Source organism: Lepisma saccharinum, chromosome 30, assembly GCF_977018435.1.
Source record: "Lepisma saccharinum chromosome 30, izLepSacc3.1, whole genome shotgun sequence".
Classification (NCBI taxonomy): Eukaryota; Metazoa; Arthropoda; class Insecta; order Zygentoma; family Lepismatidae; genus Lepisma; species Lepisma saccharinum.
Genome location: NC_139258.1, coordinates 17484997 through 17508960, shown reverse-complemented (window position 1 = coordinate 17508960; position 23964 = coordinate 17484997). Strand labels below are relative to the sequence as shown.

Here is a 23964-nt window from a genome sequence, read left to right as displayed (position 1 = left end):
AACGTGTCGGTTTGACGCAATTTGTCATAATACGGTAAGCATAAACCGTCTAAGTCTTATAAAAATAGTGTGGTGTAAATATATATATCAAGATTCCTTCTAACGTGGAAACAAGTTATAATCTTGAAACGTACAAAGGCTTTGTCACGTTCATAGATACATTGTGATCCGATGCAGATCAAGTATAATTATACGTGAAAACTCACTTTTCATGGTTGTTAGGTTAAACGTTTGGATTTACAGTCATAAATATGTACACAAACATAACATTTAACGCTTTCGACGAAGATTCAGAGGACATTGAAGATTATCTCTTACGTTTCGAACAGTTGTGTATCATTCAAAAGTTCAGTGATGATCAGAGAGTTCCTATACTCATCGCCTTTATACGTGCAAAGGCATTTAAAGTCTTGAAAAATGTAGTCGCACCAGACCTTGTACAGAATCTGTCATATTCTCGTCTAAAGGATAGTCTTTTGTCACACTACAAACCTGTAACTAATAAGTTTGTTGAACGATATAAGTTTCGACGTTGTGTACAAGAGGAAGGTGAAACCGTTTCTGCTTATTTCATAAGGCTGAAGCAACAAGCCATAAAATGTAACTACGGCAATTATCTGGACGAAGCTTTAGTTGAACAAATAGTATTGGGCATACGATCTGAAGTTACTAGAAGAAAGTTGCTTTCAGTACAGTCATTAACCTTTCAGCAATGTCAGGAACTGACATTACAAAATGAAATGTTAGAGAAAGAAACCCGATTGTTAATACGATCAGAAAGTGTAAAGCAAGAGTCAGCAGTTTCACGCACCTCAACCCAATTTCCAAGAAGAACAGTGCAAGGGGACAAACATACAAAACAACATACTTATAGTTCGCCTAATCCAACGATTCACGGAATGAAATATACTGATTACAGCTGTCCTAACTGTACGTACAAACATGATTCTAAATACAACTGTCCAGCCAAGGATTCTGTTTGTTCATTCTGTAGGAAACGTGGTCACTGGCAAAAGCGGTGTAGGAAGAGAGGGAAGTTTAAACGGAAACCTAATAGTAATAACGTAGGGCAAACTACTAAACACACAAATTTACAGATGTCAACATCTCAAAGTTCACTTGATGAGCAAACAGCATGGTTACCTAGTGTCGTTTCATACAGTTGTGACTCACATATCATCGGGTCACCTACGTCCAATTATTCTTTATCAAAGAATCCAATGTTAAAGGATTTACTTATTAACGGCAAGTTTATTCAATCTGAGCTCGATACAGGATCTGCCGTAACTCTGTTCCAAGCGGATTCATTCATGAACTGGTTTCCAATGACTGATATTAACCATTCCTCTATAAAAATATATGGCGTAGGGAAACATGCTCTTTCAGTGCAAGGACAGGCTGAACTGGAACTAACACACTCAGGATCGACTTACTCACTTCCTGTTATTTTGTGCAAGGAACATCTAAATTATCCACTCATAGGTCGTACCTGGTTAGATATCGTTACTCCGGATTGGAGAACGCTACTGTTACGCTCAGAGTCGGCAAGTTCTATGGTAGGGATATCTACAGAGATTGAGCAACTTCAACACTCGCAGTCGAATTCAGATCCAGTCATTTCTTCTAACACTGGTGTAGTCGTAATGAAGCCGATGTCGAACACCATATACGTGCCGTTAAGTGAAGATGCTGCACATACATCTGATAGCGGATTGTCTTCTATCAAGGAAAGATCAGTTGAAGAGGAAACTTGTCGATCCTCAAGTCCGAAAGTCAAGAAAGGTTCAGGTAATAGGTGGCCAGAAGCTAGATCCGTAGGACAAAGACTCCACGTAGACCATTTCTTCTTGGCTGGGAGGAAGTTTCTGTTGCTTGTGGATGCTTACAGTCACTGGGTAGATGTCTGGCCAGTATCTTCCTTAGACACACCGGAGACCATACGCTGGATTCTTCAGTCATGCTCGACTCTCGGAATTCCACAAACAATAGTTTCGGATAATGGTCCGGCATTTATCAGCCTAAAGTTCCGTTCCTTTTGCCAGCAGTTCGGAATCGAACACATCACAATACCGCCGTACCACAGTCCTAGCAACGGGCTTGCAGAGAGGTACGTACGCACGGTGAAGACTGGCATGTTGAAGGTGTTGCATGAACATCCACATCTGACTTCTTTACAGTTCGATGCAAAGTTAGCGGAGTACCTGCTGTTTTTGAGGAATTCCCGGTTGGGAGAGGAACGTAGTCTTCCTGCAGCCTCAGTCCTCACCTTCATTCCAAGAACATGGTGGAACTGTATACGTGGTGATCATAATAGAGATGACGAGAGGACAGAAGCTCCTCCTTTCTTGAAACCTAGGAGCAACTACAGCAAACCATACAGGACATTTTCACCTACCGAAACCATATGGGTTCAATCACCGAAGCACTTGTCACCTAACTTCAACGAGGCAGATATTGTAGAAAGGTTGGGTGGCACTCACCTATACAAAGTGCGCTTTGCCGATGGAACTCAAAGAGTGGTACATTCACGTTGGATTCGTCACAGGACACACAGACAACAAAACCATCCAGAAACCTGGGATGATAATAGTCCACCCGGACCAGAAGGCGCGGCGGAGAATCGAAATTCAGATTCCAAAATTACCCCACCTCAACCAGACGTTGATGTCCATCAACCCCAAGATGCTGACGCTGCTCCACGACCAACATCCACTCCTCATGTGCCTAGAAGATCGACCAGGATTAAGGTACCCCCTGACAGATACGGGTACCCTTGTTAATTTTTTTTTGTAACTCTGGGAGGAATGTAGTGCTGCCTCCTAGAGGAAGAAGAAACAAGCTACTGTTGCTAGACAAGAGTCTGTGCAAACAGAACCTGGAATGGTGAACGTAGTTTCGTTATAATGTAAAGTATTACTTTGTTTGTGAGTTTGTGTAATAAATGCAGTTAATCTTGTTAACATATGTGTTTCCATCGCACAACACATAAAAGGGCTAAATTTCATCTTAAATGAAGCTAAAGTTGACTTTCAGAGCCAGATTAATGAAGGCTGGATAAAGTGCCTCCTAGGGTAATGTTAGGTGTCAAAGGGAAGGGGCGCAGTTATTACCGTTAATTTTATATGACGACAATGTATTCTTAGTTTTCACCGTCTAGATCTGGCGGCATCACCCATCTCAATAATCCACCGATGGTCGTATGAAATCAAAAATAATATATTTCCGGATAACAATATTATGTCACCTTCACATCAGCCACGACGCTATAAAAAAGTAGCTGGGGAGGCAAGAGGGGGTGGGCGACGCAGCCAATTTAATAATATAACGTCACGGGCAAAATGTATACATATATGGCAAAAGTTGGTATATGTAGACTGGAGCCAGTGATGGTACTATAGGGGCAGGGGAGGGGGGAGCAGTTCACAGCAAAACCTGGCTGCAACAGTGCTCGCAGCCGCCGCAGAACGGAGAGCTTCGGGGAAACCCTTCCTCATGCCCTTAAGAATTTTTTACATTTTTCATATTTTCTTCCACTTTGGCTAATCGTGGCGATTAAACTGATCAGGACACACACCGAAAGCTGGAAATAGATACGCACTTAATTGTACGACTGGCTGATATAAAAGTTCAATCCAGGAGTTCTGGGTTCGAACCTGAGTTTGGAATCATATTGATACTTTTCTTCTCGTACCCCCGCTTCCATTGTTGTGGTTAAGCTTACAGTACAATATACAGTACACACGCACAGTGAAAGCAGTGACAAAATAATGAACCAGTCATTTGTATATTTTACAAGCGAACCCCCACCTCCCCTTTCTGTGTGTGTGTGCGCGTGTGTGTGTGTGTGTGTGTGTACACGTGCTAGCACATCGATTGCACACTAAAACAATTGGATGTTTTGTTATGGACTGTTGACCTCTTGCGAAATAGGTTACCTAAACGGTTACGGGGAATTTATCTGATTAACCCTTCTAAAATGAAGAAGCCTGACGTCATTCATGTTATCAACAAATCAAATCGCATTGTGCAATATAGAAAGGACTTGATCGTCATAGGCAAATTAAGAGAAGGGAGTCCTCCAAAACTAACAACATATGTTGGTGGTTCTTGAATGCTATATTTCATTTCACTTGTAATAAAAATTAATAATAAACACTAAAAATTATGCAACTGAGTAGCCATCAAAAGTGGTGGTAACAGGAAACTCCTTTTGGTGTCAACGCAGGGTTTGGCATTGTTTAGCACCATCTTTGGTGTCTTGTAACACCATTGGCTGTCAAACCACAATAACTATGTTGTTGTACACCACTTTTGGTAACAACTCAGTCGCATATTTTTTTAGTGTCGCCAAGTACTTGGTAATGGGCGATTATACAGGGTGTTTCCGGGATGATGATACAAACTTTCAGAGATGATGGAGAAGGACACATGAATCAATTTGAGATAAGGAACCCTGCTCCGGAAAGGACTTAGTCGAAAGTTATAAGCGAAAATTATGACGTTGTTCGCACGAGCCCGGAGTTGTTCCAACGCACACGCCAGAACTTTGTGCGACGATGTCCTGCCTGCAGTGAAGCTGGGGGACGCCTCTTTGAACAACTGTTGTGAATGTAGCAGCTTGTGAAACTTGTGCAGGTAATAAAAGTGTTACATCTTCATACAACGATTTTCGCTTATAACTTTCGACTAAGTCATTTCGGACCAAAGTTCCTTATCTCAAATTGATACATGTGCCCTTCTCCATCATCCCTGAAAGTTTCTATCAGCCCGGAAACACCCTGTATTCTTCTTCGACATCGCATTTCTGCCTCTGTATGTTAATGCATGGAGTCGATGAGAAAATCATGATGATTATGTGAAATTGATGAAGGGGACCGCATTCAGGAACACGAACCTAGGTTTCGAATATAGGATCAGGATTTTGAATTCAGATATCGGATATTAGATCCTGCATTCGGATATCGGGTCCACGATTCGGAATTCAGAAAAGGATGCAGGATTCGAATACTGGATCCAAAATTCTGTATTCGGATATTTGATCCATGATTCGGATATATACGATTCCGGATTCGGAAATCGGATCTATGACATTCGAATCTCTCTAGAATCAGATTGAGATATTTTGGTGGAAACTTGATGAAAATTAGTCAGCTAAAATGAAGTGAAGTGGAGATTGTTGCGAGGAAACAGGAGTGTACGTGCTTCCGTATTTTCAGCACCGTACATTTCACCGAGGTAAAACCTATGATCGGTGTTCAAAATCTATATTCATTGGCTTCTATGACTAAGTACACAAATATTTGCGACATGGAATAATAATTTCGTGCCAGTGTTCGCATCTAGTTATCGCCTGCACAACATTACACGAACAGGTTGCGGGTGACTTATATTTCCTGGAATAAAGTAAGTAAGTTCCACTGATGAATACCGTTTCGCTGCAAGCGGGGCAGTGTGAATGCGCATGCGCCTTGTGTAGCCATAACCTTGATGAAGTGCAGACGTCAGTCTGAGGCAGGTTGGTCAGGATAGTAGTACGTAGTGCTTTGTTGTTATGTTTCAGACAATCCAAACTCCCGCCACGTGTGAGGTGCGATCCGTGATCCGTTTTCTGGATGCACGTAATGTTCCAGCTGCGGAGATCCACCGTCAGATTTGTGAGGTGTATGGAGAAGAAATAATGAGTGCTTCAATGGTAAGAAGATGGGTGAGACAGTTTCGTGGTGGACGGGTTAGTGTTCATGATGCAGAACGAAGTGGTCGACCGTCTGTTGTGAATCCCAATTTGGTTCGTTTAGTGGAAGAGCCGATTATGGAGAACAGACGATTCACTTTGTCTGAGCTGTCATTAGAGTTTCCACAAATCTCCAGAACTGTGCTGTATGAAATTGTGACAGTGAATTTGAAATTTCGCAAATTGTGTAACTTTTGGGTCCCTCACCAGCTCTCCGAAAATGCCAAAAAGGAAAGAATGGGAAGTGCATTAGAGTTTTTGAAACGGTATGGTGAGGAGGGGGAAGAGTTGTTGGATCGGATTGTGACTGGAGACGAGACATGGGGTTTGCATGAAACCCCAGAACAGAAACGAAGCACCATGGAGTGGAGGCACTCCGCGTCACCTCGGAAAACGCAACCAAAACCAAAGCTTACAAACAAAAAAAATCATGTGCACTGTGTTTTGGGATAGGCATGGAGTATTGCTTGTGGAATTCATGGACCGTGGACAGCACAACAATGTAGAAACCTATTGTGTGACACTTCAAAACCTGCGTCGTGCAATCCAAAACAAACGACGTGGCATGCTCAGTCAGGGTGACATTCTCCTCCACGACAATGCATGTGGCAAATGCACCTCAGGAACTCCTAACGACCTTCCATTGGGAAAAACTACCATCCCCCCCTTACAGTCCTGATCTTGCCCCATCTGATTTTCATTTGTTCCTCCACCTTAAGGCATTCCTTGCTGTAAAACATTATGGTACTGACGAAGAACTGAAACGTGCAGTTTCCCAATGGTTCTCCATTCAGGCGGAAACGTTCTATGATAGGGGTATAACGAACTTGGTATCTCGCTATGATGCGTGCTTAAATTCTTATGGCGAGCTTAAATTCTTATGGCGATTATGTGTGAATGTTGTACCATGTATATATTCTCATCCCTATAAAGGTCGTGATATTACTATTTATATTTTTCATTTTATTGCATGATGGAACTTACTTTCCGAACGACGTTATATTATACTTTGCAAGATTCATATGGGCTGAGCAAGGACAGCGATCATAGGCGCCGACTCCATGGGGCTTGCTGAGGCTCGAGCCCCCCCCCCCAATATTAACGATGTGGGGGCAGAGCCCTCCAAATAATTTTGCTTAAGAGGATGTAATGTATTATGTTGCTTCTCTTGTAAAGTTTACTCTGAATTGTGCCACATAAACTCAACTTGAAATGCACATTTAAAATTTTCTAGACCATCAACTTTTGGAGGCTGAGACCGCTAAACCATCAACTTTGGTGGGGGGGGGGGGGGCTATGACCAGAGACAGCAAAACACATGACTTATTACTATATACTAAGTAGCCCTCGTAATTATGAGTATTGTTAACATTTTTACTAAAAAAAAGTTTCAAAAGGCGCTGTGCATGAACTAGGGGAGTGGATGGGACGTTTGGGCTACAAATGACTCTCACATGACATTCAGAAGGAGATCATTGATATATTAGGGAGATCTGTTTTGCGCTCCGTGGTAGCAGATATTAAAAGTCGGGAATATTTTGCTATTATGGTTGACGAAACTTGTGACATATCCATCCGTAGACAATTAATATTCTGCATTCGAACTGTGAATAAAAAAATTGATATTTTTGAGGAATTCATGGGCTTTTTCAATTTCCCGACAAGTCGGGAAATTTTCGGGACGGGAAATGTTCGAAATTTTCCGAAGCTCTGAAAATCTCGAATCCTACACGTCATTTTCACTTTAAGTGATTTCTGGATTAAAAACTAACAATTAGCGATAAGTTCCAGAAATTGACAATGCAGAAAACGTCGAGAAATAACGACATTTTAAAATGAGCATTCGGTATTTCCCGACTGCTCGGGATCCCGAAAAGTCGGGAAATCATTTCCCGAAGTCGGGATCGGGACGGTAATTTTTTTTCCCGACCCGACTTTTCGGGATCCCGCACACCCCTAGCTTTTATGAGATTCCGAACACTGAGGCCAAAACTTAAAAAAGGGAGAGAGTGAGTCATTCATTAATTTATTTCAGTGATCAGAGCCCTCCCAATAATTTTGACAAGTCAGCGCCCTGCGATCCATGGACAACATTCCTTATAGTGGCTACAGAGCGAGAACTCCTTGGCTCGAATCCTGTGTAGTAATGAATGTGTCACATCAATTATCATCACCATCCAAGCATACACCTATTTCATGTAGTCAACCTTCAGCCTCATCATGCACATGTGACTAGATTAATCGAGGTAACACGCACGCAAACACATATATGTATGTATGTATATGTATGTTAGTTAGGGAGAGAGATTGTAGGATCGATTTGCTTTACTTTACGTACTTCTATATTTTCTGCCATTCCTGGATAATCACAAAGATGAGGGTGAAAGGTGATGAGAAGACACTCAGAAACACGTGGAAAGCACAAAACACAAGGCCCACACAGGATTAGTGAATTCAGGCGCCAGCACTTCGTTAGTTTGCAAACTGGAGTCCAGGGTGTATTACGTGAAAGAGAGGTTGATATTTGGGTGTCTTTGAATTTATGTTTGAAGTTTTGTTCTAAGTCAACTTTGTGCACAGATAGACTAATCGCGACTGGTCCTACACTTTAAAGTGGGATCCCAACCATTGTATCTCTTCACTGGGTATCAAACCCCACGATTACAAGTCAAGGGTGGAACTACATTGCACAGTGGTTCGGATCCCACTTTAAACTGTAGGTACAGTCCCGATGAGCCTTGCTGTGCATAAAATGGACTTAAAACATCAATGCAAGTGTGTGTGTGTGTATAGAGGGCTTTTGGAGTATTAATTAACTGAACATTAGGTACCTCCGTTGTCGACTAAAAAATAAATAAGCTTTTTCTTTTTAACACTTTACTCGAAATGAATGTTTACACGAGTGAACGTACCGATTCGACTATCCCGCAATGACGGTGAAAGAGGGAGGGTCAAGGGGGTTACAAACAAGAAAAAATAGATAAACAAATGTTTTGTTTTAACCCATATATTGTTCCGCAACACTCCACCCTTACCGGGCCGCTTCTGGCAGGAAAACCCCAATAAATAGGCTCGTTAGTCCTGGGTTCCCATCCCGTTTCTCACCAGAGCGCTCAGAACCAAAGAATCAATCACAGGCAAGAACTTACTGACTTAATGTTGCAGGGTGATTGCTGAAAACTCGCAGATATGGGCTTTACACATTTATTTACAATTCAACAAACAAGGCTCGGATTCTTCCAATAATTCTCTAATTTACATTATTTACACATTCCTCTAACTTGAGCCCCACGGCAGAACTGCCAAGTGGAAGCTAGCATCGGCGGAACCGCCTCGGGATGCTCTTTCTCCTGGGAGGCCACTGGAGACCGAAGATCACTCTCCCTTCTGCTATCAGGTTCATAAACACTCTCTGTCCTGTCCTCTGTCAGAGGTCATATTTATACTTCCTCCCTCGTCGCATGGGGGAGGGCTGAAAGTTCAAATCTCATTGGCTCTTTTAAACTACACAGAACCATGGAAGAAACCCAAGCATACACACACACACACACACACATATATATATATATACAAAACACAAAAAAGAAACAAAAAACAAATACTGTTTGTAACAATATGCATTTCTGTATGGTGTTCAGTCATACATTAAACATTGACCAATAATTTTTCCTCTGGAGTTGCATTGTCATAATAAACAATCGGTTCAAAAGAAATATGAGAAGACAGAAGTACACAACGTTATCCCATTACATTCAATTAGCTCCCTTGTATTGGTTACTATCCTGTATATTTTCTTTGGCGCACAGACCGACCGCTTGTTGAACCTGTATTAGCGAGCCAGAACTCTGTCACACGATTGACTCCCAAACGAATTTCGCACATGGTTTGAGGATTATTTTTGGACCCCATTTTGGCTTCCAAAGTAAATAATCCGATCGCAAATTACATACAAAGGGACGTTTCTTCGCTTCCCTGTTGAAAGGTAATTCCGCCATGTTCAATGTAAACTTCATTTTCTTCTTATGGTGAAAAAAATTATCAAGTTCATATTTCTCAGCGTGACGCTCGGTATTCTTAAAATACAATGTACAGGCTGGCTATAAAGTTAAGGACTAATGGATAGAGTTAATTAAGTAACTCTGGCCTTCTTAAACCCGAAGGTTTATGGCTGCAGTGACACAAGCCTTCCATGTGTCCCTATTCTGTGCAAGATCAATCAAATCTTTTCCATCATCACAGATTTCCTTTAGGTCTATCTCAACGTTATCCCTCCATCTTCGTTTTGGCCTTCCTACAGGTCTCTCTTACCACCAGATTGCCCAACACGAATCCTGTAAACTCTTCTTTCCTCTCCCATTCGTGCCACATGGCCTGCCCACCTAAGTCTTCTTGATTTAGTTATTCTAATAATATCTGGAGAGGAATACAAATTGGGCAATTCTACATTATGTAACCTGTCTCCTCATACCTTTAGGTCGAAATATTTTTCTAAGGATTTTATTCTCAAATGGCTAGAGTTGGAAGGAAAATTTTCATACAAAGCTACATGAAGTTACAACTCAAAAGAGTTGTATCCTATATGAATGATCTTTTTTGTATTCAGCTATATGTGTTTACAATTTGTGTTTTACAAGAGTATTACTAAATTATATTACTTTTTCTTCTATTTCAGGAACTGCCATACCAGTGCAATTTTCAGCCAGTGTCAAGAATATACCGGATATTAATGAACTAAAACAGGTGAGTTTGTGCAGTCTCAGTGACGAAAACAAAGTGAACAATCCACCTAAAAAAAGAACACAAGATATCTTGGTAATTAAAATATCTTTTACCTCTATTTCACATCTTCCTCTGATAGTTTTAAGGGTATCATAAATGTGTGATTGCCCCTACAAATATTCTCACATCCCTTTGCCTACCACATTCAATCTTTTCACTCTTTGCTAGCGATGTTACCAGTAGTGTGAAAACAGGACAGGATATCGATCAGTAAACAGCACATCTCTTTTATTTATCGGTAAGTTTTAAAAATTTGGAGAAGGTATTTTCCGTTAGAAAGCAGAGCTCGGTAATAACTGTGGCTCTAATCCTAAAACTAGCCAGCGGGCATACACTTGTATAGAGTAGCCTTCTGCGCATGCAGTGGCGCAGAATGCGAGAGTTACATTATTGCTCCGACAATAATCTAGCTCTATGTTGCTATTTTAATCTACGTGGCTTGATTCACAGCAGACTAAAAGCAGAATCACACGGAACTGGATTTCCAGTAGGAATACCCTAGTTAGCGATGAACTGGATACCTGGGTGGAAAGCATGGCCGCCGTACTGGCTGCTTGACTGGTTTGGAGGAATAGGTCATGTTCTAATTGCAACTGGCTTTCCTCGACTGGATTCTGTGGAACAGCCAATCAAAGCGAAGTTTGGCCATGTGAAGCTGTGAGTTTGCCAAAGGAAAGTTATTTGTCTGTGGTATCCGAGTGTTAGTTGTTCGCTTCTCGAGAAAAGATTGATTTTGATTTGGTGTTTTAAGCCCACTTTATGCACAGTAAGGCTGATCGAGACTGGACCTACAGTTTAAAGTGGGATCCGAACCACTTGCTCAAGAAAAGAAAAAGTAGAGAGATGATGTACATTCGTGTTCAGTTCATTAATATTTAGGTATTTATGCAAATAGATGAGATTTGTACGTGACAAATATGACTAGCCGATAATGAAAATCCTTATTATTACAAGTGTATTAAATGTTTAACATATTTTGTTTAACAAAATATATTTTGTTTGAATGAATCCTGCGAATCTCATGTATGAATATGCATACCCGCGTTCATTAAAAATCTTGTCCAGTACGCATTCATAACCATATTTTCATTCGAGCCAATTTCTATTCCATGCTTTTCTTTTCTAATTGTTAATTCGCGATTAAAATTACCACCTGAGCGCTAGTGTCGCTTCCAATATGGCCGCTCTAAGTAGGATAAATCGTTGTTTACTTTCAGCAGTAGTACAAAATAGCAGCGTGTTGTCATGACTGGTATGGTAGAAAACGTTTAAATTACGCATTCTTTTTAAATGTTGCGAATGAGATGTGAATTCCAGGTACTCTAACAAACGTGAAGCTGTACTGAGAATGGAGCATTTAATTATGATAGGCAAAAATAACACGGAAAATGCAGACGAAACTATGTATACGCACTGGTTGTCCAAAGCAGTGCTGTATCATCTGCACGTCATGTAACTGGGGTTCTCGGAAATTATTTGAAAATAAAGGAATTGAAATTGACCTGTATTTGAAAAGCTGGGACAGGAGAAAATTGCGAACATATCGTTGCAGTTCTTTCTCGAAAGAGTAAGACTTGTTTAATAATAATATTCACAATTTCATGACCAGGCTATACTCACTGAAAAAGGACATCGTACTGAATGAAACAGTAACATTAGCATGTCCACTTTTTTTTCTGGTTACATTTGACATTAATTCATTCTCAAACTATTTTCATCTTCCCTCTTAATCGACTTGCACCTGTTCCAAATTTCACACATACGTAATACCAGTAATACATGGACGCATTGGGTAAGACGCTTCATGATTTTCCGAGAAAAAGCTTTATTTATAAAGTACAATTTAAAACTTTACTTTCATGGTAATATATATTTATCTCTCGAAAAATAAAGTAAGCAGACTCGTGCATTCTTCGTAATTTCCTTGCCGAATTACAATGTTACATCCCCCATACCAATCTTCTGTCAATTACGTTTTCCCTGATTTACTAACAAATTTCATTTTGTTGATTCCACGGGCTGGAAACACATGAAAACTTTTAATTTGTTCTGACCCATAAAACGATTTAGAGCAAAAAAAAACCTGAACAGTAGACCTTACTCTCTCGCATATTCCCCATGCTTTAAACGACTTCAACACAACGTATCCTACTTAGAGTACTTCCTGAAAATCACACCAGATGGCATATCGGTTAATTTTAATCGCTAATAACAGCAGTAATTCTCCTACAACGTTCTTCAAATCGCTCGTCCATCTTTTTAGATTGTCTGCTCTGCGCAATGTCTTATGGGAACAAAGTATACCGACAAGTACGGCAACAAGTATAGTGTGAGGCGAAAACTAGCAGCTGAGCCAGTACCATACAATTAGTATAAGTTCAACTGGAAAATGTATAAGGAGATCTAGCCTCGTGTGATTCACGTACTAGTTGGTGGTTTCAATTCGTGTAGCTACTCTGGCTTCATTCACATCAGACTTAGAGAGAGTAACATTTTTATACCTACTCTAAAGTGAATATTAAACGAAATACTACCCCCAATCCGTGTGCTCCTCCCCCTAGGCCTGAACCTAAATGTGACTCCGACTTGGAATGTAAATTATACCACAACCTGAGATAGATGGAAAGCTTCGAACTTCAAAAGAGTTGATGGTCAAAAGTTGGGTCCAACCTGACGATGTTTGGCGACTGAACCTTTCACTTGAAGAAGCTCTTAAAATAGTTCAACGACAGAATTGGAGTCGACTAGCATTACAAAGAAACGTACAAGTCGTAAATACAATTTATCTTGCACAAGACAACCCATAGCTCTATGAGAACCCATCGGGCGTGAATGGTTTGTAGTCTGTGCTGTTGATAACGTAGCTCAGGGAACTCATTTGAAATCGCAATGTGGAGCAAACGACAGCAGAGCCTCCTGTTGTCTTGGTTCGCAAATGCTGCTTCGCTTCTCTGACAGATTGTCCGAAGCAACAAGACGTTGTTTTGTGATTCGTCTTCGTTTATTTTGCTCTCGTGGCTTAGAAGAGTGTGAATAACTGGCCGAGTGCCACTGGGAGAGGAATCATGAGACATTGAAGTGTTTGTTTTCAGTCCTACGCCTTAGCTCCTTTGGCAGTTGAGCTTGATGCGTAAAGAAGTGCAACCCTGACAAGTGACTTTCATCTTTCATGCGAGACAACACACCAGGCGTGATTAATGTCATGTTGGTTGGTCGTAAAAGATGTGTTGAATGACAGAACTGAAACAGACTGATTATCACAATTCGCAAAGGTAATACGTGAGCCAGGGCCGAACTGGGACTGCCAAGAGGGCGGTGACAATTTTCGTGAAAAGGGCGCCCAATTCTGAGAAGTTGGGGAGAAAAGTTCGGCGAATGTACGAATATAGAGGGCGTACCTGGGATTTTGCCCGGTGTCTCAGTCTGGCCCTGACGTGAGCCTTGTGTGTTGGAACTGAAGAGTAAGAATATCTAAGTGGCAAAATCTTATGTCCTGGTACGAATACGGTTTGTGGTATTACTTAGAGGAAAAGGTCTAAATATGGGCCCCTCTTTTTATTTTGTCATTTTCGGAGGAAAACAATTAATATACCAAGCACCTGCCTTTAAAATGCATATCTATGAAATATATACTTAAATGTAATAGCATGCTAAAGTATAGAAGGTCTCCATTTCTTTTTTAAAGAAAAAGCAATTTCCAAAAAAATAGTAAAATGATGTATTTCAAAATTGTGGTCTAAATATGGGCTACTAGTGGCAATATCACAAAAAGCAATTACAATTTTAAAAAAACTGTCACTTATCGCTAAAACATTATAAAATTCATATTTATGAATAATCTGTTGTTGTGAAAATCACGCGGAATGGGAAAAATTGAAATTAAGAAAAACATCAAAATATTTGTTGAAAATGTAATCTCAGCATTAGACCTCATGGCATAGCCCATATTTAGACCATCACAATATTTTTCTTCTTCAATTTATTTTCGCTCTCCGTGGGATATATTTCACAAACAAATCATGGCATTATAAAAGCCCACATTTGTTTTATGTACCGCTAATATCCTAACCTATACAAAGCAGATGAGAATTCAGAAAACGCCGAGTTAAAACATACCTGCAAAAAGTTTTCGGAGGTCGCAATTCTATAACAGCGTCCAAGGCCGAAACTAACCACCACTTTCTCTTGCGAATTGGCGCCGCAACCTTTGTACTTGACAGATAAGCAGTTCCCAGAACCTCGGCCAGGCTGCAGCACCAGGGAGCGCTGATAACTCCGAAACCCATATTTAAACCTTCGCCCATATTTAGACCTTCTCCTCTATTAGTAGGGAACGGAATTTAAGGTGTAGCACCTTTCCAAAAATATATTTGTTTTCATACTGATCATTTGAGACATGTAGTTTAGGGTATAAAATCAAGTAAAATGAACACACTTTGTTGCACCTTTTAGTGACATTAGCACATTTATCCCCTTTTACCCCCTCTTTGATGCTTCAGCACCTTTTTTCTTCCTTTTCTTTCATGTTTTGTTAAACAAATTACACAGAAAAATAAATGATTTTCACTCTTATTGAGCAGCTACATAAAATACTACAGTTTCATTTAGTAGAGCAGAACGAGAGCATATTATGGTATAATATAATAATTGCAGCCCCAATAGTTTTCAAGAAAATGTAGTTTCTCCACTTTAAGGATCTCCTGAGTTCAAAGCGTGAGCGACTTACATTCGAAGACAGAAATGTTACGCGTAATCCAGTATAACAAGTTGGTTGAAACTAGGGATGGCCAGATCCGGATCCGGTTGGTTCCGGATCCTAAAATATTTCGGATCCGGATCCGTTTGACCATACCACATGAGCGGTTCTTTGGAAAGTAAGAATGTGTTTATAACATATTGTTACCTGCTAATATACATATATACGAGTACACACACACACACACACACACACACACACACATATATATATATATATATATATATATATATATATATATATATATATGTGTGTGTGTGTGTGTGTGTGTGTGTGTGTGTGTGTGTGTGCGCGCGCGCGCGCGCGCGTGCGCGTTTTGTAATCAATACACTTACAAGGGAGGTTATCTAAGCGTCCCCCTCCGATTTCCATGAAACTTGGCAGGTGTATAGAGGGGCCCAAAGGAAGAAGTAAGTGTTTTGGTGTTTCAGCTAAAAAACTGTTTTAGGGGGCAACCCCCCCCCCGCTCAAATGTCAAAATGAGGAGAAATTGAAGTGGGGATCTGACCCCGAACCACGTAAATATGACATAGGAAGAAACAGGGGGCATAGGGCCCCTCTATACACCTGCCAAATTTCATGGGAATCGGAGTGGGACACACAGGGTGACCGCTCCAACTGCCACGCAGTACACCCTGGACTGCATTTTGCAGACTAACGAGGCCATGGCGCCTGGACCTACGGTCAGTATAATCCTCTGTAGGGCTATGTGTGTGTTGTCCTGTATTTTGTCCTCATATGTGCAGAGTACCCCTATACAGCCTCAGCTTTTAACCCAGGTGGGGATATTTGACCCCCTTCCCATTTGAAAATCTGGAGGTAAATTCCAAAATGGCGGCTTTCAAGATGGCTGCCATGATGCATACAGGCCCCTCTGGTATGCTCCCACCTTCATTACCATATCCAAAGTTTCATCGTCCTCCGTCAAGCCATTTTCAAATTAAAAGGGTGGTGCTGGACTTTTGCCTCACCCTGTAGTTTCCTAGCTACGTAATCCTATTAACCAATTGCAAATAGGTATCTAGACAAGAACGAAAGTAAACCACACAAAGATTCGCGTGAATGGTTTAGAAGAAATTCTAAGCATATGTAAGTTTTTAGGATTTAGTTATTTTGTCTCTTTTCTGCCATATTTGACTAATCGCTACAACGCCAAAGGTCCCGGGTTTGAATTCCGACCTGGGCATGGGTGTTTTTTGTGAGTATCCATCAATTTCATCATGTCATCACTCAACCCCATCTTTGCGATTAGCCAAAAGAGGCAGAAAGCCAGGCTAAGTAACAAAAATCAAATCAAACTAATGTAATTTTTGAACTCACAATATTTATTTCATTGTACGGACAACGAGGTTAGTAATACAGCGTATATTGATACACTTGTAGGCTTAATTGTATCTTCTGCAAATATGCTAAAGAAACAAACTGCCGGTGTACTAGGTGAGGTGAGTGTACCGTGCCAATATTCATTTCATGTTATTTGTGTAAATTATAGTGAAGCTAGGTTCTTACAAAAATGGTGATATGTAAGGATTATCACAACGTTCATTTCACAGAGCTCTGATAATGACCTTTTCTTTTTTGTTTTTTTACCACCAGGATATCAGTGTTGAATTAAACCTGAGAATCTACTGGGTCGATCAGAGGTTGAATGTGAAGCAGTTCTTTACTAATGGCAATACTGAGAAGCCGTACATCAGCGTCAGCCCTTTGCTGTTGTCCAATATGTGGGTACCGGACGTTTACACAGGTAAGGAATGAAGTGAATAAGCAATCGAGAGATTATGTCTGGTTATACAAGGTGGATACATGACAGGTGGGTTAATCAACGGGTTCGGGACTTTCGCTTGTGACGTAGAGTGGTGGATCTATACCGTTCGCAATTCCACCTGGCGGCCGGGAAACAACGAATCAGCGATCGGTTGAATTCTCTTCGCCTGACATCGGGCATTTTCGTGTCACAAGGCACCGAAAGTTCTGGCGGGACGAAACAAATGAGCATCGGATACACAGCATGTTGCCAAACGTACTGTAAAACGGGGAAAGAGTTGATCAGCAACGTTACTGGATAAAAGTTGTGCAATAGTACACAAAGCACGGAAAATTAGTACACAAAACACCCAAACACTGGACAAACAAGCTAAAAACAACTGACACAAACAACGTTGTAACGGAAGAACGATGTTACTCCTACAGCTTTTACTTCAGCCGCCAGTTGGGCTCACGATCAGTATAATGAACGCAGTTTATCTGAATCGTTAAGTTAACCGCGACGGAGAAGCGAGCTGATGATGGGAAAAAACAGGCAAGGGAGTGAGACGAGAGTCCGTTGCAATACCACCTCAGCATTAGCCTGAATTGGCTAAGCAAAACCATGGAAAACCTGCCAAGCCCATGGGATTTGAATCTACGACCTCCCGATACTATCCCTGGACGCACGTTACCAATTTAAATGATCAGATTTTAAGGTGAATTAAGGGCGTACGTGGAAAATTGAGTAAGGGAGGTTTCAGACCGAGGTGACCAGCGACAGCGGTGATTCACACCGAAATGGCAATCGACACAGGAATCCGGAAGGGGGGGGGGGCAAGGGGGGCCGTGGCCCCCCTGGAAAATGAAAGTCAACCAATAAATATAATTTCATTTTAGTCACAATAATATGTGTTGCATGAACACCATAAATTCAAATTTAAGCAATGTTTTTTTTTAGGGAACAACACTATTTTTGGGGAAAATTTGCCTTCGTTTGCCCCCCCTGGAAAAAAATACCTTCCTTGCCCCTCCCTTGAAAAAATCCTACGGACGTCCATGCACAGGGCCCCTTCAGGCTTGTAAGTAATCCTTCGCGTATGCGCGAACAGACTGAGGCGGCACGGTGCGGTACGAATACGGCCTGTCGTGTGTCGCTTCGGTCTGAAAGCTCCCTAAGACATTGACATATCTGTAATATAAATGTAATTATAAATATGCACGGCAACTTCCTAGCTTTCCGATATTACGCATTATAAAGCTTTCAGACCAACATGCAACACGTTTCTCTTGGAAACCAACCTTCAGAAACGAACGAAAACTTTCGAACCGAAGCGACACGACAAGCTGCACGTGTTGGTTGCGTGTCGGTCGGACTCGACCGTTTTCTTAATACCGTGCATGGTGTCGCTTCGGTCTGTTGTTCGCTCATGGTTTGCTCTAGATTGAAGAGGCCTGTGTCGTCTTCTGCTTCGGCATGAAATTCCCGTGTCGTTTTTGTATGAAAGCTCATGGCCCTTAACATTTTTGCTAGAACAAATGATATGTAAATGCTTCCAAAAAATCTTATGGGCGCTATTCACCGGATGTTTACATTTCTGTGCTTGCCTGGCGCTGGCGGGGACTGCACTTCCGGTTTTGAAAAGAAACATTGAATTCAAAGGTGTGAAGGCAGTGTCTTCGGAAAAGGCGACAATATTTGTATGGCTTTTGGTTTCAAAATGAGATTGGAAATAAACTATTGTTCTCAGGTATCTATGGGTCGTTTTCAGACGGACCCGATATTGAAAGATCAGTGGATTTAGGCAGTAAGGCGAAAAGATTGGACACAAACACGAGGGAGTATGTTCTGAAGTCGGCACTTCATCAAATCAAATAAAAATATTTTACGTCTTTCGAAAATTATAATTGTCTGATGCACATGGGTTGACTAAATTTAAAAGTTGGAACTATTTATAATCATATTATAACACATTTGCCTTTTGGTTGTTGATAAGCGCTCTCTCCATGGGCCTCGGTAGGTCATTGGTCCCCCCCCTCCTCCCCGGAAACTGGCATCCTTCATTTTAAGTTACAAAAAAAGCAGGAAGTTTGTTATTTTTATTGTTAATAACAGAAATAAAGTTCACTTGGTTAGTATTCGAACAGAGTAATCAATGTAAAATATGCATTAGATCGAAAAAATGAGTGAAAAATACAGGAACCAAGCTGTATTTTCATATTCTACCATTTAATCGAAAGAATAAATGGTTCCACAGTTTTCAGAATTCGAAAAATTATAATTTTAGATGACGTCACACAATATAAACTTTGTATTTTTTTCTAACTTCTAAAGTTCTTTCTTGAACGGCACTTCAAAAGTTAATAACAAAATAAAATAACTGTGCATTTCAGTATAGTAACTATGAAATGTAAAATAATTAATGGAAATACTTGTGCTGGATATTCACTCGGCTTGTGGATCGAGTAGCATGATAATAATAAAAAAAACAATAATAACAAAAATGGGAATAAAATTGATTTAATTAGGTATATATTATTAGTGTATAATAATAATTTTAACCGTAAGTAATTATTATTATTATTTCTTTTACTGTTGCCATCGAAGTATTTCAATGTTTATAATTAATGGAAGCTTCATTTTAACCTGGAGAAGTCTTTTCAAAAACGAAACTGTTGGTAGAAGATCAACATTGCCTTGGAAAATATTAGTATTGTCACTTATATCTGCATCCAAAGGATCCAGGGAATTGTCAATCTTTTCTAGGTACCTTTGTTTCCCTATATCACTCAAAAATTTCAAGTGATCCATTTTGTTTCCGATCTTTTATAAGAAAATAAGCTCGCTGACGATATGTATTCCATCTGTTTACATTGGAAAATTCGCCAAACCGGAAGTTCTTTCCCCGCCATCAATAATCGAACTGTCTGATCGATCATTTTTTGTTTACTCAGGAATTCGCGATTAAAATTAACCGATATGCCATCTGCTGGGATTTTCAGAAAGTACTCTAAGTAGGATACGTCGTGTTGAAGTCGTTTAAAGCATGGGGAATATGCGAGAGAGTAAGGTCTACTGTTCAGGGTTTTTTTTCTCTAAATCGTTGTATCGGTCAGAACAAATTAAAAGTTTTCATGGGTTTCCACCCCTTGGAATCAACAAAATGAAGTTTGTTAATAAATCGGGGAAAACGTAATTAACAGAAGATTGGTATGGGGATATAACACTGTAATTCGGCAAGGAAATTACGAGAATGCACGGGTCTGCTTACTTTATTTTTGGAGAGATAAATATATATTACCATGCAAGTCAAGTTTTAAATTGTACTTTATAATTAAAGCTTTTTTTTTCGAAAAATCATGAAGCGTCTCACCCAATGCGTCCATATATTACAGGTATTACGTATGTGTGAAATTTGAAACAGGGGCAAGTCGATTAAGAGGGAAGATGAAAATAGTTTGAGAATGAATTAATGTCAAATGTAACCAGAAAGAAAAGTGGACATGCTAATGTTACTTTTTCATCAGTACGATGTCCTTTTTCAGTGAGTATATCCTGGTCATGAAATCGTGAATATTGTTATTAAACCAGCCTTTCTCTTTCGAGAAAGAACTGCAACGATATGTTTTCAATTTTCTCCTGTCCCAGCTTTTCAAGTACAGGTCAATTTCAATTCCTTTATTTTCAAATAATTTCCGAGAACCCCAGTTACAACATGACGTACAGATCATACAGCGCTGCTTTGGACAACCAGTGCGTATAATAGTTTGGTCTGCATTTTCCGTGTTATTTTTGCCTATCATAATTAAATGCTTCGTTCTCAGTACAGCTTCACGTTTGTTAGAGTACCTGGAATTCACATCGCATTCGCAGTAGGGTCATTCCATGTCAAATCATCCAGAATTTTGTAAAAATGTCACCCACCACCCCCGATTTTGATGAAATTTGGTATGCTTATAGAACTTTTGATGCTGATTACAAAAATGACAACTTTTTTTAAATTGGTCAAGTGGGTCAGAAGTTACGCGCTTTTTAAAATCTCCGTGTACGCCACATGCGGCTCTACTTTGAATGACACGCATTAGGTTATAAACGATCGTATCTTCCCCCGGGTTTGCCGTAGAAACTTCAAGTTTGTTTTATTTTCTTCAGAATAGTATAAGCTTTCATTTAAATAACGTTTCAGATTAATGCATCAATAAACATCTATTTTTATATATAGTTTTATGTATTTTTTAGAAAAATAAATGACTAAGTTCAAGAGCAAATTTCATGCAATGCCCCCCCCTTCAATTTCCCCCCAATTTTATATGTAGGTAGCTCAGAGTATGTACTAATGCCTGATGGAAAAAATGGGATGGGCGGTTCAGACACAGGGTGATAAAAAAATCATTTGCATAAAATGACATTAAAAGTAAATCTTATTAGAAATGCTTATGTATTTAGCACAAAGCCTGAAGTACAATATGTTTCAAGCTACAATATTAAAAATGTATGTTCACTATGTGTGAATATAAGCATAGGCGTAACCTAGCGGGGGCAAAGGAAACTCTTGCCCTCTCCCAAATTTATAGATTAATTTAAAATTTGCAAGTAGCTAATAATTACAGTGGAACCCCGATTTTAGTTCCTCGATTTTACATTTTCCTTCATTTTGCATTCAATCTCGGTGGTCCCAACATAGCAAATTGTTTAGAAATTTTCCAAGATTTTACATTTTCCCGCATATTAATTATTTTCAGCTTGATCTCCTGGATAACGTAAAATCCAGGTTCCAATGTATCTAAGTTAGTTTCAACTGTCTTTAGTTTTTCTTAAAAAATTTATATAATTATTATATAATTATATATATATATATACTCTTTATTAACATTCCCAAGTTTAGCAAATTTATCTTCGAGAACATTCTTTTTGTGCATTTTATCTCAATATGGAAGTTCTTTTTTGGCTACTCTTCATGGGGATATGTAATATGAAGTAAGAATTGATACTACACATTTGTGCTGATTGAAGTTTTTTTTCATATGGAGCTTTTTCGCCACATACCACAGAAAATATCCTTGTGATGGGATGGTTGGAGCAATAAAAAAATACTTGTATAGACTTCTATAGTATAAAGCAACAAATACGGCAATTATGTAGAAATAGTATTCAAGGCATAAATTTCTTAGTAATCATCTAGGGTAGAATGACAACAACTCACAGTACAATGTGTCAGCGATTGCAAAGTACTACATCAGTACCAGGGAGTATGCACAATTTTGAACTGACATGTTCCGTAAGTTACTTTTTAGAAGTAACTGAGTTACAGTCACTCATTTAAAAAGTTACTCAGTTATTGTTACTGGTTCTTTGAAAGTAACTGAGTTTCTTTTACAGTTACTGTAACAGTAACGTACTGTCAATGATCATTGATTTGTGAAAAAGTTACACACAATCAATGATCATGAAGACTTTCATATTTTACTTATGTTTCTAGTACATAATATGTATTCATGTATTTACATTATTACTGCTAATAAATGATGGAAAACACAGTCAGCTTTGCTTGAACGATTATAATTAAAAAATCATTTGTATGCTGACCACGATATTTTGAATATGGTGTCATTGATTCCACTTTCACCTATTTCTTTCTCCTCCATTCCAAGTTCAACCAGATCCAAAGATCCACTCCCTCGACAATGACTTTTTCCTAGCTGGACAACCACATTCCAAACAAACGCAGCCAAAAACAATGGAGTTTTCACATACAATTAGAATTGAATTAAAGTAAAGCGTGGATGTTCTAAATTTAGCATGCAACAAAGTATAGTTTCCTTGCCAGCAATTCCAAGAAAATCCTTTCACGTAGCATCTGGAGGAGGTACATATTTTTTTATATATAGTCTGGAACAGAATTGTCCAATTTAGCTATTTCCCTACTGCAAAAAGTAACTCTGTTACGTTAACGTTACTGGTACTTACTTTTAAAAGTAACTAGTTACAGTTAGAATTCCTAAATAAAAAGTAACTTTTACTTGTAACTTTGTAACTAGTTACTTCGAAACACTAGTTGTTTAACAGTCAGAGCAAAAATAGTAAGTGCTGATGTAATATGTTTTGTAACTGTATGGTTTGACTTTTGTGAAGGAGTGGCTTTCCGAATTCCAACTGTAAACAGTTATGTAGTAGCATATGTGTGCGTGACTCAAACTTGTTTGTAGGATTGCTTCAAAAGTCCACTTGAAAATGAAGATGGAGCTATTAAATTCTTGCATCTACTTGGTCCATCAACTTCCAAAAAGTATGCTGTGTCCAGTGAGAACATTAACAACACAAATGGAAGGACATATGTACTTAGTGATAAGTCAAATTCTTTAGTGTGTTTGAAATGGTCAAAATATCCATGTAAAATGTGAACAGCACAATTTATAGTACATGAAATTTTGGCAATGCATAGAGTACAATTTTTAGATACTATCTTAATGGGTGTCACTTGGAAACTATTTTTGGGTTGAGATAATCACAAAGTTTTCCATCGCATAAAAATAGTGTCCAGGATTATTTGATAAACACATTTGAAAAATCACAATTATTACTCTTTATTCGTTTGTTCCTCAAGTGCCAAGAGGATCACAAGATATATATTTAACTTGTAAATTTTTATTAATCTATAAATTTGGGAAAGGGCAAGAGTTTCCTTTGCCCCCGCTAGGTTACGCCTATGCTTATATTCACACATAGTGAACATACATTTTTAATATTGTAGCTTGAAACATATTGTACTTCAGGCTTTGTGCTAAATACATAAGCATTTACTTTTAATGTCATTTTATGCAAATGATTTTTTTATCACCCTGTGTCTGAACCGCCCATCCCATTTTTTCCATCAGGCATTAGTACATACTCTGAGCTACCTACATATAAAATTGGGGGGAAATTGAAGGGGGGGCATTGCATGAAATTTGC

The 23964-nt window shown here is 39.4% G+C and overlaps 1 protein-coding gene across 1 annotated transcript in view; it reads left to right on the top strand.

The window, feature by feature from the left end:
• The window catches only part of LOC145981692 (glycine receptor subunit alpha-4-like), a 117142-nt gene that overhangs the window by 53193 nt on the left and 39985 nt on the right, over positions 1-23964 (top strand). Inside the window, exons 3-4 of the mRNA XM_083115089.1 lie at positions 10404-10471; positions 16863-17013. Coding sequence (XP_082971215.1) covers positions 10404-10471; positions 16863-17013 — 219 coding nt within the window. The remainder of the gene's footprint in view (positions 1-10403; positions 10472-16862; positions 17014-23964) is intronic.